Genomic DNA, 15377 nt, shown 5'->3' on the forward strand with positions numbered 1-15377 from the left:
GCTCCTGTGGGGTTATCCGTGGGCTCTGCCTCCTTCAGGCCTCATCCACTGCTGCCCCATGGGCTCTTCCATAGCTACATGTGGAGATCTGTTCCACACAGTGCCTGTGGGCTGTAGGGAGATGGCCTGCTCCTCTGTGTGCCTCTCCTGGACTGCAGAGAGCTGCTGCTGTGTGCCTGGAGCACCTCCTGCACTGGCCTTGGTGCCTGAAGGGCTGCTTCTCTCTCATTTCTTACTCCTCTCCCAGCTGCTCTTGTGCAGCAGTTTTTCCCTTAGCTGTTCTGCCAGAGCATACCCAGTGTTGCTCATGGCTCAGCTCTCACAGTGGTGAGTCTCTTTGGAGCCCCTGGAATGGCTCTGCTCTGACACGGGGCTCTGGGCTCTGCGCATAGAGGCAACTGGGCATATTAATTTCGTATCTGATATTAATCTAATATTAATTTTGTTCTGAAGTTTCTGTAGTTAAGAATTTGGTGTTGTTTTGCTGTTGTGTCAGCTGGAATTTCATGGTTTGTCCATACTCAAGTTCTAACAACGTTCAGACAAAATGCAGCATTCAGCTTTGCTCACTTTCCTTGAATCCTCTTCTATAGCTTGGTTAAGAGCCTCTCAGTCTGGTGCAGGTGTTTGAAAGAAGTGCACCATGAACACTTAAGTAGAAAAATACATGTATTTATTACAGTCAGTACACACTGCATTCATGAATTTGAAATGTATACAAATCTTGTCTTTGATGCTTTGAACAACAGTGGTGAAAAAAGAAGGAAAAAGATTAAATTTACAAATATTGGGTTAAGTGTACATAAATGCCATTCAACAAATCTAATTTTTAACTGTGTCAGCCTGCCTTTGATTAGAAGTCAGAAAAGAGGAAAAATTGACCTACCTAACTGTAATTAATCTTGTTTTCTCATGATGTCTTTAAATGGTTAATTTTTTATAAACTGGTTTGTTTGCTATTGTCTTTTGGTTTGGATGTGTTTTTTTTTCAAGGCCCAACTGCTATTCCAAACCTTGTAACAATTTGTTTTAAACTGATGAGTCCTGCCTGAGAAAATGTCTCAGATAACCTTTTTTCTGGAATTTCACTCAAGTCATGATTTCAATTGCTACACACGTTGGAGCTGTGCAGTGCAATTGCATTGTAAGTGTTGGCCATCACATAATTTATAAACTTTAACACGATATGCATATACCTAATTTATTTTGCAATTGGATCTCGTTAGTGATGATTCATTTATTTTTATTATAGGTGATTTATTTTATAACAGTAGTAATATAGATCTCCTTCTGAATGTATTTTGAACACGTCGCGGGGTGTAATGGGACTAGAAATGTTGGGTTTTTTCATTCCTTCTTTCAGAGGAGAGGCATCAGTTGACTGACGGAACTGTGGACTTAGTTCATTTTCTCAGCTTATAAGATACGCAACTTACTTTAGGGAAAAAGATTAAGATACTGTCTTCCTGTGCATACAACTTGGTCATATAAAATGTGTTAAAAACTGATGGGTGGGATTGTGTAGGATGGGAATGGTGCTTTGCAAGATCCCCAGTTTTTACTTTAGGCTGCCAAGGTCATCTCTGTCTTACCACAGCAGGGCCAGTTCTGCAACAGTGTCCTTTGATGTCATTGCTGTTGTAACTTCTATGTACATAGCTGAAAGTAAATTCACATTGCTAGGATTTGAGTATCCTCAACTTTTGGAAGTTGTTGGTGAAGTGACTTGCTTCCACAGAGCAGTTCAAAAGACACAATGAACTTTCGGTAATTACAAGTCTGTAGTGTGGTGTACCTCATTGTATTCCCAGTCTGTGCTTGCCATGAAAGAGAAGCTTTGGAGAACTGCTTTTCTAATCTCTTGTGACTCAGCAGCAGCTTGTTGTGTCCATTCCTATCTTAGCTCCATTGTCTGCACCGTAATGTGAGCCATTGGTTCTCAGCTCCACTTGCTTTTGCATTTGAAGAGAGACATGATGCTCTGATTATACAGTGTACATTTATTGCAGTGTATCTTAAATCAACAGGATAATTGAGATATCTCACTGTTTTTCAAACTGGAATTGTATGATTGTAACAGGTGTAACACTGGATACTAGGATGGATTGGATATAACAGCAGCCCAAGCATGTGTGTCGTTTAGTAAATGTTATTTAAGAGCTGGCGACATGCATACTAGCTGGATGGTGGAGTGGGCTTCTATTTCATGTTCCTGAAACTGTTTTACTTCTTTTCAACGCAGGGAAGTAATATTTCAAGAGTTGGGGAAAAAAGAAAGGTGTGAGTGTTGAATATTCAAAATATCCCTCTCCCTCCCTCCCCCCCAAAAAAGGTATTTTACCCTGAACCTGACATTTTGTATTTCTTTGAAGATGTATTTCTTGCTTATGAGACTTTCTTAGGAAAGATGTAGGGAACTGTTGGGAATTATTATGTAAAGGTGGACATAAGTTTCTGACTTTAGCTATCTGATGATTGCTTCTGTGATGGTGAGCCGTGAGTGAGAAAAGCATTTACTGACTCAGATGGTTTTTGCCTTCCTCTGGTATTGATGTTCAAATAGTATCTTTTTGCTCTAGAATACGAGAATCCTAAAAAAGAAAGAGGTTGGCTTTTGTCACTAATCATTTTAGTAATTAATATAGTAACTGCTATACAAAAAAACTTAAATGGATTATCATAGTCCTAAAAAAGGGCGTATTGAATTATGTTTAACTCCCGTTGTGTTTTGCAAAAAATGCTCCTAACTCTTTAAATTTGTGGTGATGTAGAAGTGTTTAAGTCCCATTATTAAAAAAATATTTTTGGATTATTATGCTACTTAATTTTTCAGCCTTTTTTTTTCTGACCTATTGTAAAGAACAAAGGCATGCATGCTTTGTGACCTTAAATGTTCTGCAGCCTCTCCAGATTTTCACTGGGAATAGATTTGTAACAGTACTGTGTTGTACAGGTCAGATTAATTTAAGTCATGTCTGTGTGGTACTGCAAGGGAACTATATAAAGACCTGAGCCAGCACATTTCAGTGAAATGTCATGTTGGCAAACCTGTGCTGTGTTAAGTGTTTTGTGATTAGAATTTGAGAAATGATGGTTCTCAGCACTGTGTTTAAGCTGTTCTCTCTCTCTTTATATCTGAACCTATAAAAGTGCTAGTCATTTATTTATACATGCAACTGGAGAAAGGAAGGAAAACTGTTGCGGTAGCTTAAAAATGTATTTATTTTTTCTTATAGAAAATGCCAGAAGCCTCAGAAGATCATAATCACTGGAAGGTCTGTTGACTTCCATTTTTTGATAATCTGGAACATCATCCGTCTGGCATGGCTCAGGGCAGTCAACAACTCGATGTGCAGGTACTCCATGATCTCCGACAACGTTTCCCTGAGATCCCTGAAGGGGTGGTATCTCAGTGCATGCTACAGGTATGGTATGGAATTCTAAAGAGTCTGTGTAGTTCATTATTGTAGTTTGAAAACTTTCTAGTAATCTACTTAGAGCATCAGTTTTCATTCTTCTGGTTGTATTTTGAAGGGATGGGAGACTCTGCTATTTGTTTTTTTTACACACAAAAGTGTTATCATTTTTCTTTACATTTATGGTTTTATATTTCTGCTGATTATTCATCCTTGCCTATGTGATATTTGATTGTATGCCCACAGGAATAAGGCTAACAGGATGTTTATTGATGGCAGCATCAATAGGAAATTTAGCACAATGGCACCTTTCTCCATAATAAGGAACTGGCTTTACCTAGAAATCTAAGGTGTTTTTTGTCTACATGGCATATAGATGAAGTCCTCTCTTTATGAAGTCCTTCAGATGGCATGGAGCTGATGGTGACAATTAGCTTTTTTTTTTTTTTTTGAGGCTGTTGTCTTGACACTGTGGTGCTGATTATTATTACATTTCCAAATATTCTGTTTTTTAAATGTGTGTGATACATCTGGGTATTCCCATCAATCAGTGGAGTTTCAGAGGGTAGCTTAGCATGGAGGAGAAATGAGCTAGTTTAGGTATCTGCACAGTGAAAGTAATAGAAAATTAAAAGCTGGACTGTTCTCTCTTGTTAAATTCAGTGGTATGTCTTCATCTGAATAGATGCTGAATGTCTGTGTTAGTCAGGCACTCAAAACTTTGCAGAATTTCATTGTCATCTTCACTGTAGGATTAAGAGATGAAGCAAAAATGAGTAGAGATGGCAGGAAGGGAAGGGGAGTGTCCCATTTTATATTTGCTTTGATTTATGATTTCATGTTTGTATATTCAATTGCTGGCACCACAAAAGAAATCAAGCCCTTTCAAGGGTTATTTACTTTCCTCTCTGATTAAAACGAATAAACCTTTTTTTAGCTTTGAGCCTGGAATTCATCAGAAGAGTTGAAATTTATGTCATAATTGTAAGGGGCCTTAGGGAATTGCCAGTACGCTTTCAAGCAACACTAATTCTGGCTTCATGTAGTTCATTTTAAGGTGCTAAATTCTATCTCGAAGCTGACTTAAGATGTTGGAGTTCTAAACTTTCAAGTTAAGAGATGTCCTTAGGTAAACAGTAAAATGTTATCTGTGTCTTTGGACTATCCAGAGTTTGCAGTTTTAGTCTAATTTAATTTTGTGTTGTTAAAAATAGTTAATTGTACATTCCCGTTCTTTGCCTTCCCCCAAACTAGACTGGATTTGATATTTAAGTGTCATACTGTAGGCAGTGTTACTAGCCTTTTGCTAGATGTAATAGTGAGCGATATACTACTTGCAGACTATGACCTCGTCGGTATTATCTTTTATTTCAAAATTCTTATCTGTATCATCTACAATGAAATATTATGTCTATGTTAGACTCGATTGCAGCTCCAGATGAATGTATGTTGAACTTTGAACGGGTGTGTTTTTTTGGTTTTTTTTTTTGCTATTAACTGGTAATAGATGTCCCTTCTTATTTGTAGAACAACAACAACCTGGATGCCTGTTGTCGAGCCCTCGCACAGGAGAGCAACAAATACTTATACATGGAGTACCATAGCCCTGATGACACCAGAATGAATAGAAATAGCCTTTTGCACATTAATCTGGGTATTCATCCTCATACCAGCTATCATGCAGGGGATGGAGCTCAACTTAATGGTGGTCGTACACTGGTACATAGTTCAAGTGATGGACATATTGATCCACAACGCACAGCAGGTAAACAGCTGATTTGCTTAGTTCAAGAACCACATTCTGCTCCCGCTGTTGTGGCAGCTTCTCCTAATTACAATCCATTTTTCATGAATGACCAGAATAGAAATGCAGCTACTCCTCCTCCACAGCCACCTCCACAGCCATCTTCCATACAACCAGGAATGAACACGTCTGCTATGCAAGGCCCTCCTCCCACGTATATGCACATACCTCGGTACAGTACAAATCCCATTACTGTTACAGTATCACAAAACCTCCCCTCTGGACAGAGTGTACCCAGAGCTCTACAAATTCTTCCACAGATTCCAAGCAATCTTTATGGGACTCCTGGCTCTATTTATATTAGACAAACATCTCAAAGTTCTTCAGGACGACAGACTCCTCAGAATACACCGTGGCATTCATCGCCACAGGGCCCAGTTCCACATTATAGTCCCCGTCCTCTACCTGTGTATCCACATCAACAGAACTACCAACCTTCTCAGTATTCTCCTAAACAACCCCAGATCCCTCAATCAGCCTTTAGATCACCACCGGCATCCCAATGCCCCTCTCCCTTTGGCTCTCCTCAACACCAGGTTCAGCCTCAGCTGAGTCATCAGAGTTCACATGTTTTTATGCCTCCTAGTCCTTCAAATGTCCCTCCTCATCCATATCAGCAAGCATCGCAGACTTTTCAAAAACAAGGCAGTCACTCTGTATCGTATCTTCCTCCTTTTGCTGGACCTAGTTTATCCAAAGGTTCCATGAATAAAATAGAAATTACAGTTGAACCTCCGCAAAGACCTGGGACTGCAATGAACAGAAGTCCTTCACCAATAAGTAATCAACCATCTCAACGAAACCAGCACCCACTGTATGCAGCCACTACTCCTCCTTCAAGCTCTCCATCAAGAGGTATGTCGGGTCAACCCAAACCTCCATTTAGTGTTAATCCAGTATATATTACCTACACTCAACCAACTGGACCTACAGGTGCACCAACACAGTCTCCTCGGGTAATGGTATCTCAGCCAAACCCAACTATTTTTAAAATCACAGTAGGTCGAGCACCGACTGAGAATCTTTTAAATTTAGTGGACCAAGAAGAGCGTACTGCAGCACCAGAACCTATTCAGCCTATTTCTGTAATCCCAGGATCTGGAGGAGAAAAAGGAAGCCATAAGTATCAGAGAAGTTCTAGTTCTGGATCGGATGACTATGCTTACACTCAAGGTAATTGTTCTACTCTGCACATTGTTTTCTGTGAAATGCATTTTCACCTTGATTTTGCTACTAAGTGGGAAATACCAAACCAATACAGAGAAAAACACAAATCACAACAGAAATAATCTATGATTAGCTTACGTTCTATTTTTAAAAAATGGTACCAAATATTGATCTAATGCATTAAGAATTTCTGAAACTTGGAAAGTTTCTGTGCTTTTGAAAAAATAGGTTTCCTTAAGAGAATGCTACAACTAACATATGCCACGTGTCTGGTTTGTGACTTCTGCATTGAAAAACTATGTTACAGTTTTATTATTTATTACACAGTTTATATGTTTTTTTTTTTTTGAAGAACATTGCAGCACATAGATTTGTTTGGTACTGGGTCCATCGTAATAGGTGAAATGCAAACTTCTGTAAGGAATTTTAATCCAATTTATTTGGTTTAGATTGAAGAGTATTAAATAAAAGAGGGAAAACCATTTTTCTCAAGGTAACTTGCTTTCAAGATTTGAAACATTTAAAATGGAATTAAATGAATCAGACTGCAGGCATTCAAACCAATCAGTTAGGTTAATGACACAGTGATTATCAGCAGCAAATATTTAAAGAATGTGCTTTGTTTCTAAATCTGCGTTTGAAAAAGAATCTGTTCCTATATTGCTCCTTTTAGCCTTCTCAATTTGAGAGATCTAAAGCAATGCTTAAAATCCTTTGCTTTAGTTGTTGATTTATTATTTTGCTTTGTGCCTGTTGAGCTGTTCTAGCTTGTCGGCAGAGCTATCCTGTACCTGGTTAGACCCAATTAGAAGTGTTATTTAGAGAAAACACTAGTGGCTCTGTACCTCATAGTTTATATGCTTTCTGTGGTAACTTTTCTATTGCAACTTCATTAAAGGCACTCAGTTATGTAAGAAAACTGTAAGTATCTTATGAAATTGAAGATAAAAAATGTTCTGAAATGTAAAGATCTGTTTTTGACTTTCAAAGCTTTAGTCTAGATTTCTGTATTTCGTAAAAACAATTAGATTTGCTGGTATGTACTCTTTGGGCTTTCTGCTTTTGTGGTAATGCCACAGCCAGGGTTTCATTAGCATTTAGTGTTGATGCACTGTGAACCCTTAATAGAAATAAATTGTAGAAGAATAAACATTATACTTTTCGCTACCGCAAAGAGGCTTAGAGAGGACTATCCTTAAAAGCTTATTATAGAGAACAAGATTACTTAATTTCCTTCTGAATATGAACCATTGTGAAAACAGTTACCAAAAAACAGTTCTGGTGTCTGTTCCTCCAGTGTTTCTTTGCGGCAGCAGTCAAGTTTGATCAGTTGTACCAAGACATAATGCCAAGCTATGAAATGCATATCCACTATTAAATTGGAAAAGTCATGGAAAAACAGGATTTCATTCTAACAGTGGCAAATCATACAGCTGATATCTGTATTTCTTTTTACATCTGTTTTCTCTTAAACTCTGTTTTGAATGACTAACATACATCTGACTTCAAGGAGAAGATGATTTTGTTCAGTATTGGAGCATGTGTTATAAAAAATATCTGGTTATTCTTCAAGATATACAGTGTTTATTCTTTGAATTGGTGGATCCATACAAGTCAAGAGTAAGGTGCTGTTGTTTTGCACAGAGTACTGACATCTGATAAAAGTACTGTTATTTTTATGCCCGTTTTTTTATGCTTCTCTAGTAAGCTGCATCATACTGTTGCTTACTTTTTTTTTTATTTCTTTTTCTTTCCCCCAGCTAATATGCAAGTACTTCTTTTTTTAAATTTGCTTGGATAGAAGTGAAGAAAAGGACAAGTGCTGGCTGGTACTTAATATGAAACAGCGTTTTTCAGATTCTTTAGATTCAGTATCTTCGTGTAATGAATCAGTTTGCTGAAAGATTGTTACTTTACTAGCATGCTGGTCTGAATACCGGCAGCAAATTTCTTATTTTTCTCTGTCCTGGTATGCTTTCGTCAGGTAAAAATACATGGATCGGAAAGTGCGAAGCATCACGCTAATTAACTTAGTCAATTTTGCATCATGATGGAATGCTGAGAAATATTTTCCTGCAAAAAATGAGTATAATTTTCTAGGTAATAAAAATTTGTTTATTTCAGCAGAGAGAGATGAAAGGGCAGCAAATTATAGAATTAATTACTTTGAAGGACCTGCACACTCCCCCAGCTATGTTTTTTTGTTTGTTTGTTTCCCCTTCAGGATTCACATGTCTACTCTGTTTTATTGACGTTCTGTAGTTCTGCCTTTGAGCAATGGTGAGCTTGTAGTATTGAGAAATTTAGTACACTCTAAAAAGCTAAAAATACTTAAAGATATTAGTGTATGATCTGTAATAGTGCTGAAAAAAAAAAAATCAGCTATTGAGGTGCTGACATTTGGCTGATGTCTTAAGGCTACTCTGTCAGTCACTACTGAACACTGGCTATGAAGCGTGTATTATCTTCTGATCTTACATCTGGTATTTAGTTTTCTGTCAGTATAGTATTAACATAACTAGATTGCTGTTTCATCCTGAGAAGCTGTCTCCTTGTACAGGTGCCTTTCTATTTTTGAGACGAGAAAGACCAAAAAAAGAAGCGTTGACCAAAATGGTAATATCAACTTCAAGTTACTAAAACGAATTTTTATTCTGGAAGAATCTTGTCCAAACCTGTAGTTCATTTGGCATGAAAGCATCTTCACACTGGTATTTGGCTGCATGTTTATGATCACGTTGTTTTTTTTTTTTTTTCAGAAAGGCCACTCGTGAATATTATATATAAACTAAAAGTTCAGTGTTTCAAGGTGGTTTTTTTTTGTTACTAACTATTTCTTCCATGTGAAAAATTAGCCTTGCTATTACATCAGCGAGCAAGGATGGAGAGATTAGCAAAGGAACTGAAGCTTGAGAAAGAAGAGCTTGAACGCTTGAAAGCTGAAGTCAATGGTATGGAGCATGATCTAATGCAGAGGCGACTTCGAAGAGTTAGCTGTACAACTGCAATTCCAACAGTAAGCAATTTGTTAGTATTTTAATTCAAGATACAAATTTATTTCTTATCCTTTCATAAGCTGAAGTATAAGATACTCCCAAAATCCTTCAATATTTGGAAATGTTTTTTCTGTAAGTTCTGAGCCAGTCCTGAGAAATGTGCGTCCAGCTTTTTCGGATTTCAGAACAGAATTTCTGAGAATTGTGTGCTTTTCTGGGCTGTGGAACAGTTAGTTATTTTCTTAACAACCTATGGAAGTGTACATCCAAATCTGTTTATAGAGTCGGAGCCGTATCCGGCTTAACATAGCAGAGCTTCATGGTTTTTTGTTTTTTTTAAATAGTATTTCACTGTATCAAGGTATTTTGCTGTTTGGGTAGTTGCATCTCTTAGACATTCCATTTCCCATTTGGTATGTGCACGATGTGCCAAGTAACGGTTCACTAGTGGTGGTGACTGAAATAGCTGGTACCTCACTCCTCTTTTCCTCTGTTATTTCTTCCTATCTCTGTGACTTCTAACCACTAGTGACTCCAGCCCAGACGTCTGTATGACTCTGATAAGAGAGCTCATCTGACTGAAAAATAGCTTTCAGTGTATGCTGTTGTTAGCCAAATCACTTCAGTCTTTTCGCTGTGCTCTCATAAACAATGCAGACAGATGTAGGCAGGAAAGCATACTATGCTTGAGTAACAGCACACAGGCTGTGAGCTGCTAAAGTATGTAGCTGCTGTATGTCTCATCTGTCCTAGATATTTAGAGAGGTATCTATCAGGTATGGTCCAGGCAGGATTACAGAAGACACTGTCTGAGAATGCAGAAATAAGGTTAGGGAAACCAAAGCCCAGCCTGTCCAGGATTGAATCTGGCCAAGGGTGTCAAAGATCAGAAGTTTAAGTGAACTGCAGTTCATATTCCTTTTCCAGGTACTTGTGATGTAAACTGATGTAGCAAGTCATCATTTTATATGGGTTTTTCTAAGCTGTGTGATTACTTTAGACTTGTGTCCACAAGACTAGTGTTTTACAAATGGATTTTAGTATATTGTTCATTTTCTTTGGGTGGGTTGGTTGGTTTGTTTTTTTCCTAGCACCTCTTCAAATGCCAGTAGGAAAATGTTTCTTGAAGAAAGAAATTGAGTGCCGGGAAGGGGTCGACAGTGTAATCTTGGTTGTTTTGTTCAATGCCTTCTCTATACTCAGTTTCCAATAAAGCTGTTCACATAGATATAGCAGTATTATTTATACACTGGATAAGTTGCTGACTCTCCTACAATTGCTGTCTTGGTTATTTCTCCCTAGCCTGAGGAAATGACCAAATTGAGAAGCCTCAACAGACAGCTCCAGATAAATGTTGACTGTACGCTGAAAGAAGTTGACCTCCTTCAGTCCAGAGGTACAGAACTGATAATTTTTGAGAAACATAATTTAAATACAGTGCATATTTAAATAAGGGTATCCTTGGACTCTTTAATTAAAATATAACTTTATATTTTTATTTATTTATTTTCAGTTTCAACTTTGTAAACTTGACTTGCAAATTTTTCTGGTGGCCGAATTAAATTACATTACCAACTAAACAGTGACTTTGTCAAGAGTGAATCTAAAAATAATCCTTATTTAATCAAGGTTCTTTACTTAATTTGTTTTCTTTGCCTCTGGCAAAAAGATACAAATCAGAAACACGTGGCTGCCAAGAACCTGGCAATTCTATTTAGGTATTTAAAATTCTTTCTGTGACCAAAACTTGACATAAATACAATCAAATAGATCAAAAACGCATAGACTTCCTTTTTTTTTTTTCCTCTTCTCTTTTTAACTAAGACTGTCATACAGAAGATTTGACATTTCCCAGGTTTTTAAAACATTACAGAATGTTGAACTGGCGTTGATTGTTCAGTATGGAGTTAGCTTGCTAAAAATTAATAGAATAAATGCAAAACTGAAAATATGTGACAAAGGACTGTTGGGGAAAAGGCTGAAATAAAATGTAATAGTAAAAAGATGTGTAAAATCTGAAAACTCTAGGTATTCCATGTCACTGGTTAGGCATGTAAGTGACATTTACCTTATGCTTTCATATTTATATTTTATGACAGGCAACTTTGATCCGAAAGCCACATGTAACTTCTATGATAACATAGAGCCTGGTCCTGTTGTGCCACCAAAGCCATATAAAAAGGGTAGGTCGAAAAACGAACATCAACTTGCCTTATTTGCATTGAGAAATGTTTTAATTTTTGTATAAAGCAAACCATACCTTGTTTATATAACTGCAGTCATCAGGCAGGTTGTTTCCATTGTTAGTTCTGTTACTATGTTTGTGAAGACTGATATTCACTCCTAGAAAAGGAGTTGGAAGTACACAAATTCCTAAAGCTTTACTAGAGCTTCCTAATTATGTTTTTTGTACTTTTAGATTAAAACTTCTGTGTCAGGAGTTCTTTCTAGCTGTCTTCTAATACATGCTTTAGGATTTAATAGTTTAACTTCTTAAAATTTGCATTTATACTTTTAATTAACTTTAACTTTCCTGGCTATGCTTTAACTTCATGTTTAGAATGTGAATTTCACAGTAGTAGCCATGAAGTTTGTGCTTTTTAGTGCAGCAAAGTGCCTCGCATAATTTAAGGACTGATGAAGTAAGTTTTCTTGCATGGGTCTGCAGTGTCCCACTTACACAGGTTTGTTATTGGTCTCAGAAATATTTTGTACTGTTTGAATAGCATATAGGATTTCTATGTAGCTTAGGACTTGAGTTTTATGTGCACACAGGAGCTACATATTTAGTCTTAGTTTTGTGGAGATTCAATCACTGCATAGTAGAGTGATTCAGCTCGCACTGAGTAGACACCTAGTGGCTGCATAGCTCAGTAGCACTCTGGACGTGAGTATATACAGAGGTCATTTTGGAGCAGAATCCTACCTTTTGTCTCAGTTATTTTTTGCTCACGTGTTTGTCTGTTTTTGTTGTTTTTTTTCTAAATTAGTTCTTGAAATCTATTGAAAGAATTAATTTCAAGCGTTAGCAAATGTTTTTATATACTTTATATCTTACCACCAAAACAGCTTATCCAGGATGCTGTGCTCTGTGCTCTTTTCTCTGAAAATATTGTGTGATGAGCTTATAATACAGTCTCCTCCTAATGTGAGTAGTGTGTACTAAAATTACTAGTGAAAAAACTTTTCTGATATTGTAGTTATATACTGTGCTTGAAAATCCAAATTTTATTTTTAATAATAATGATAACAGTAAATAATCTAGTTGCTAGTAATCACTTCTTTCCCTCTATCTTCCAAACCAACTATTTTTCCCTTTCATTTTTAAAATGCCTGTGGAAATTTAAAAGAAAGGCCTAGAACTACTGCTCACCTGTATATCAGCTTAAAAAAAATAATAAAAAATTGGGATATGTTCCCTGCACAAGTGCTAGTGCACAATAAAGACAGATGGAGCATCAGGTGAGCAGTGGCACAAAAGCAGCTGTTTGAATTCATGTTAAATTGCAGTAATGGTGTGATTGATTCAAGGTAATTAGTGATGTTCAGCAAAATGCTCTTAATTACACTAGTCTATTTATTATTTCTAAGCAAAATAATGTGTAGGACTTGCATGAAATGCATAATTTTACTGACAATTAGAGCATTGTGTGATATTTGTATGACTTAACACTAGCTTCCAGATTTTGTCTGTCAACTTGATAGAGATGTGTGTTAGGGTTAGTGTTTTGTATTTTGAGCTCAGCTTTTAACATAGATTTGTCAAGTTCATTTCTCTCCTAGAAAAATTCATTTCCTTAATATTCAGTTACTAAGGTATGGATAGACAGGCAGGTGTGGGCATACAAGGTTCTGCTCTGTGCTTCAAGGTGGCTAGTTAACATGTATGAAGGCTTGTGCCTGCACAACTTGCTTGCTTAGCAAGAATCTGTTTAGGCCACACACCTGCTAATGTGATTATACTGCATCTGGACTGGATATTTAAGCAAGGAAGGTACTTTTTTTTTTTTTCCTTTCCTCTTTAAGTATGTCTTTGAAAACAAACTTGGGTGTTATTTGCATCAATGTTGTTGTCAGCCATCTGTTAGATTTCTGAGCAGACAATATTGAGCAGTGTTTGCGCTTTGAATCACAAATTGCTCCGCTTTTTTTTAACAACATAAGTTGCTTTTGTTTGTTTTTAATCTGTTGATTTCTTTTTAGCAGATGGATATCTTAACCTTTACCTTCTAAGTAATTCTAACATTGTTTGGGATATTAATGTTTTGTAAAATGTTGGGTTTTCCCATCTTAGAAAGTTTGAGTTATTTTTTCATTTGAGATATCCTGAGGTCTTGAAGAGAGTTGGTAGGGTACATCAGAAAACCTTTCTTGGTTCCTTCCATGGGTTAAAATCTGACGCATAATCATACATGTATTAATATGTACTGATGTTTATGAATGGAAACAGATTTAAATACTGCTTAGTACATGCACATGCCTGCTGGAAAGCCGTAAGAGAGCCATTTGGCCTTTTCAAGGATCTACTTGGTAGAATCCTGTGTGATAAGGCCTTGGAGTCCAAGAAAGCTAGTTTAACATTCAATTATCATCTCTCCCAAGCCCATGAGCAACGCTTTCCAATAAAGAGGAATTCAGGCAAAATTGCCTGGAGGCCTGCCTGAGTGAACAAGGAGCTAGCCAAACTCAAGCACAAAATGTAAGCGTTCAGAGGATGGAAGCAAGGACAGGTAACCATGGAGGAATAGAGATACTGTCAGAGCCTCTAGGGATGAAGTTAGTGAAGCTAAAGCCCAAATGGAATTGAATTTGACCAGGGATGCCAAGGGCAACAAGAAGGGCTTCAGCATGTACTTGATAGAATGGTTTCGATTGGGAGGGACCTTAAATATTATCTAGCTCCAAGCCTATGTCATGGACAGGGGCATCTTGCATTAGACCAGGTTGCTCAAGGTCCCATCCAACCTGGCCTTGGAAAAGTCTACATCAGTGACAAAAGGAAGACTGTGGAAAATACATACTCTCCTGAATGAAACAAGAGAACCGATTACAGAAGACAGGGAAAATGATGAGGTACTGAGTGCATTCTGTGTCTCAGTCTTTACCAGCAAGAGCAACATTCAAGAGTGCCAGGCTGCAGAGACCAGGAGGAAAGGCTGGAGCAATGAAGAATGTACTGTTGGTGGAATGGACCAGGTCACGGAGTACTTAAGCATGCTGAACATTCCTAAGCGATAGAATTCACCTGTTAATGCTGAGGATGCTGACAGATTTGAGTGTGAGGCTGCTCTGTATGATCTTTGATGGATCATGACAACTCGTAAAAGTGCCCAAAGACTGGGGGAAGACAAATGTCATTCCTGTCTTCGTGAGGGAAAAGAAGAAAGACCCAGGGAACTACAGGCCTCAATTCTTGAGAAGGTGATGGAAAAGCTCATCTTGGAGACCCTTTTCAGGCTCTTGAAAGACAAGAAAATAATTGGAAGTAGTTAGCATGAATTTACTAAGGGGTAGTGCCTTCTGTCCAGCCTGATAAGCTTCTGTAATACCATGACCAGCCTGGTAGGTGATGTGAGAGCAGTGAATATTGTCTTCCTGGAGTTAATAAGGCCTTTGGCAGTGCCCCCCCCATAACATCCTCATAGAGTAGCTGATGAAGTATGGGCTGGCTGACGAAATAGTGGAGTAGATTGAAAACTAGCTAAAGGGCCAGGACAAGAGGGTGGTGATCAGATCCAGCGATGTGCCCATGGCTCTAAGAAAGCTAGTAGTACTCTTGGCTGTATTAGGCAAAGTTTTACCAGCAGGCCAAGACAGGTGATCCTTCCCCTCTACTCAGCACTAATGAAGTTGTACCTGGAGTGCTGTGACCAGTTCTAGGTTCCCCAGTAGAAGAGAAACTTAAAAATACTAGAAGGAGTGCAATGTAAGACTGTGAATATTATCAAAGGACTGGAGCACCTCTCCTACAAGGAGAGGTTGAGAGAGCTGAGT

At 37.8% G+C, this 15377-nt stretch overlaps 1 protein-coding gene across 8 annotated transcripts in view; it reads left to right on the forward strand.

Moving 5' to 3' along the window:
- TAB3 (TGF-beta activated kinase 1 (MAP3K7) binding protein 3) overlaps nucleotides 1-15377 on the forward strand; it is a 42111-nt gene that overhangs the window by 21141 nt on the left and 5593 nt on the right. For 4 of the 8 annotated variants that reach the window (XM_031599276.2, XM_031599274.2, XM_031599275.2 and 1 more), the window contains 5 exons: nucleotides 3237-3425; nucleotides 4944-6393; nucleotides 9243-9403; nucleotides 10686-10779; nucleotides 11483-11566. In XM_031599276.2, the coding sequence (XP_031455136.1) occupies nucleotides 3324-3425; nucleotides 4944-6393; nucleotides 9243-9403; nucleotides 10686-10779; nucleotides 11483-11566 (1891 nt within the window). In that variant the 5' untranslated portion in view covers nucleotides 3237-3323. Of the gene's footprint in view, nucleotides 1-3236; nucleotides 3426-4943; nucleotides 6394-9242; nucleotides 9404-10685; nucleotides 10780-11482; nucleotides 11567-12452; nucleotides 12532-15377 lie in introns of all 8 variants that reach the window. The other 4 variants (XM_090124166.1, XM_090124176.1, XM_090124184.1 and 1 more) reach the window with 4 other exon arrangements.

Source organism: Phasianus colchicus, chromosome 1, assembly GCF_987193195.1.
Source record: "Phasianus colchicus chromosome 1, bPhaCol1.hap1.1, whole genome shotgun sequence".
In the NCBI taxonomy this organism is placed as follows: domain Eukaryota; kingdom Metazoa; phylum Chordata; class Aves; order Galliformes; family Phasianidae; genus Phasianus; species Phasianus colchicus.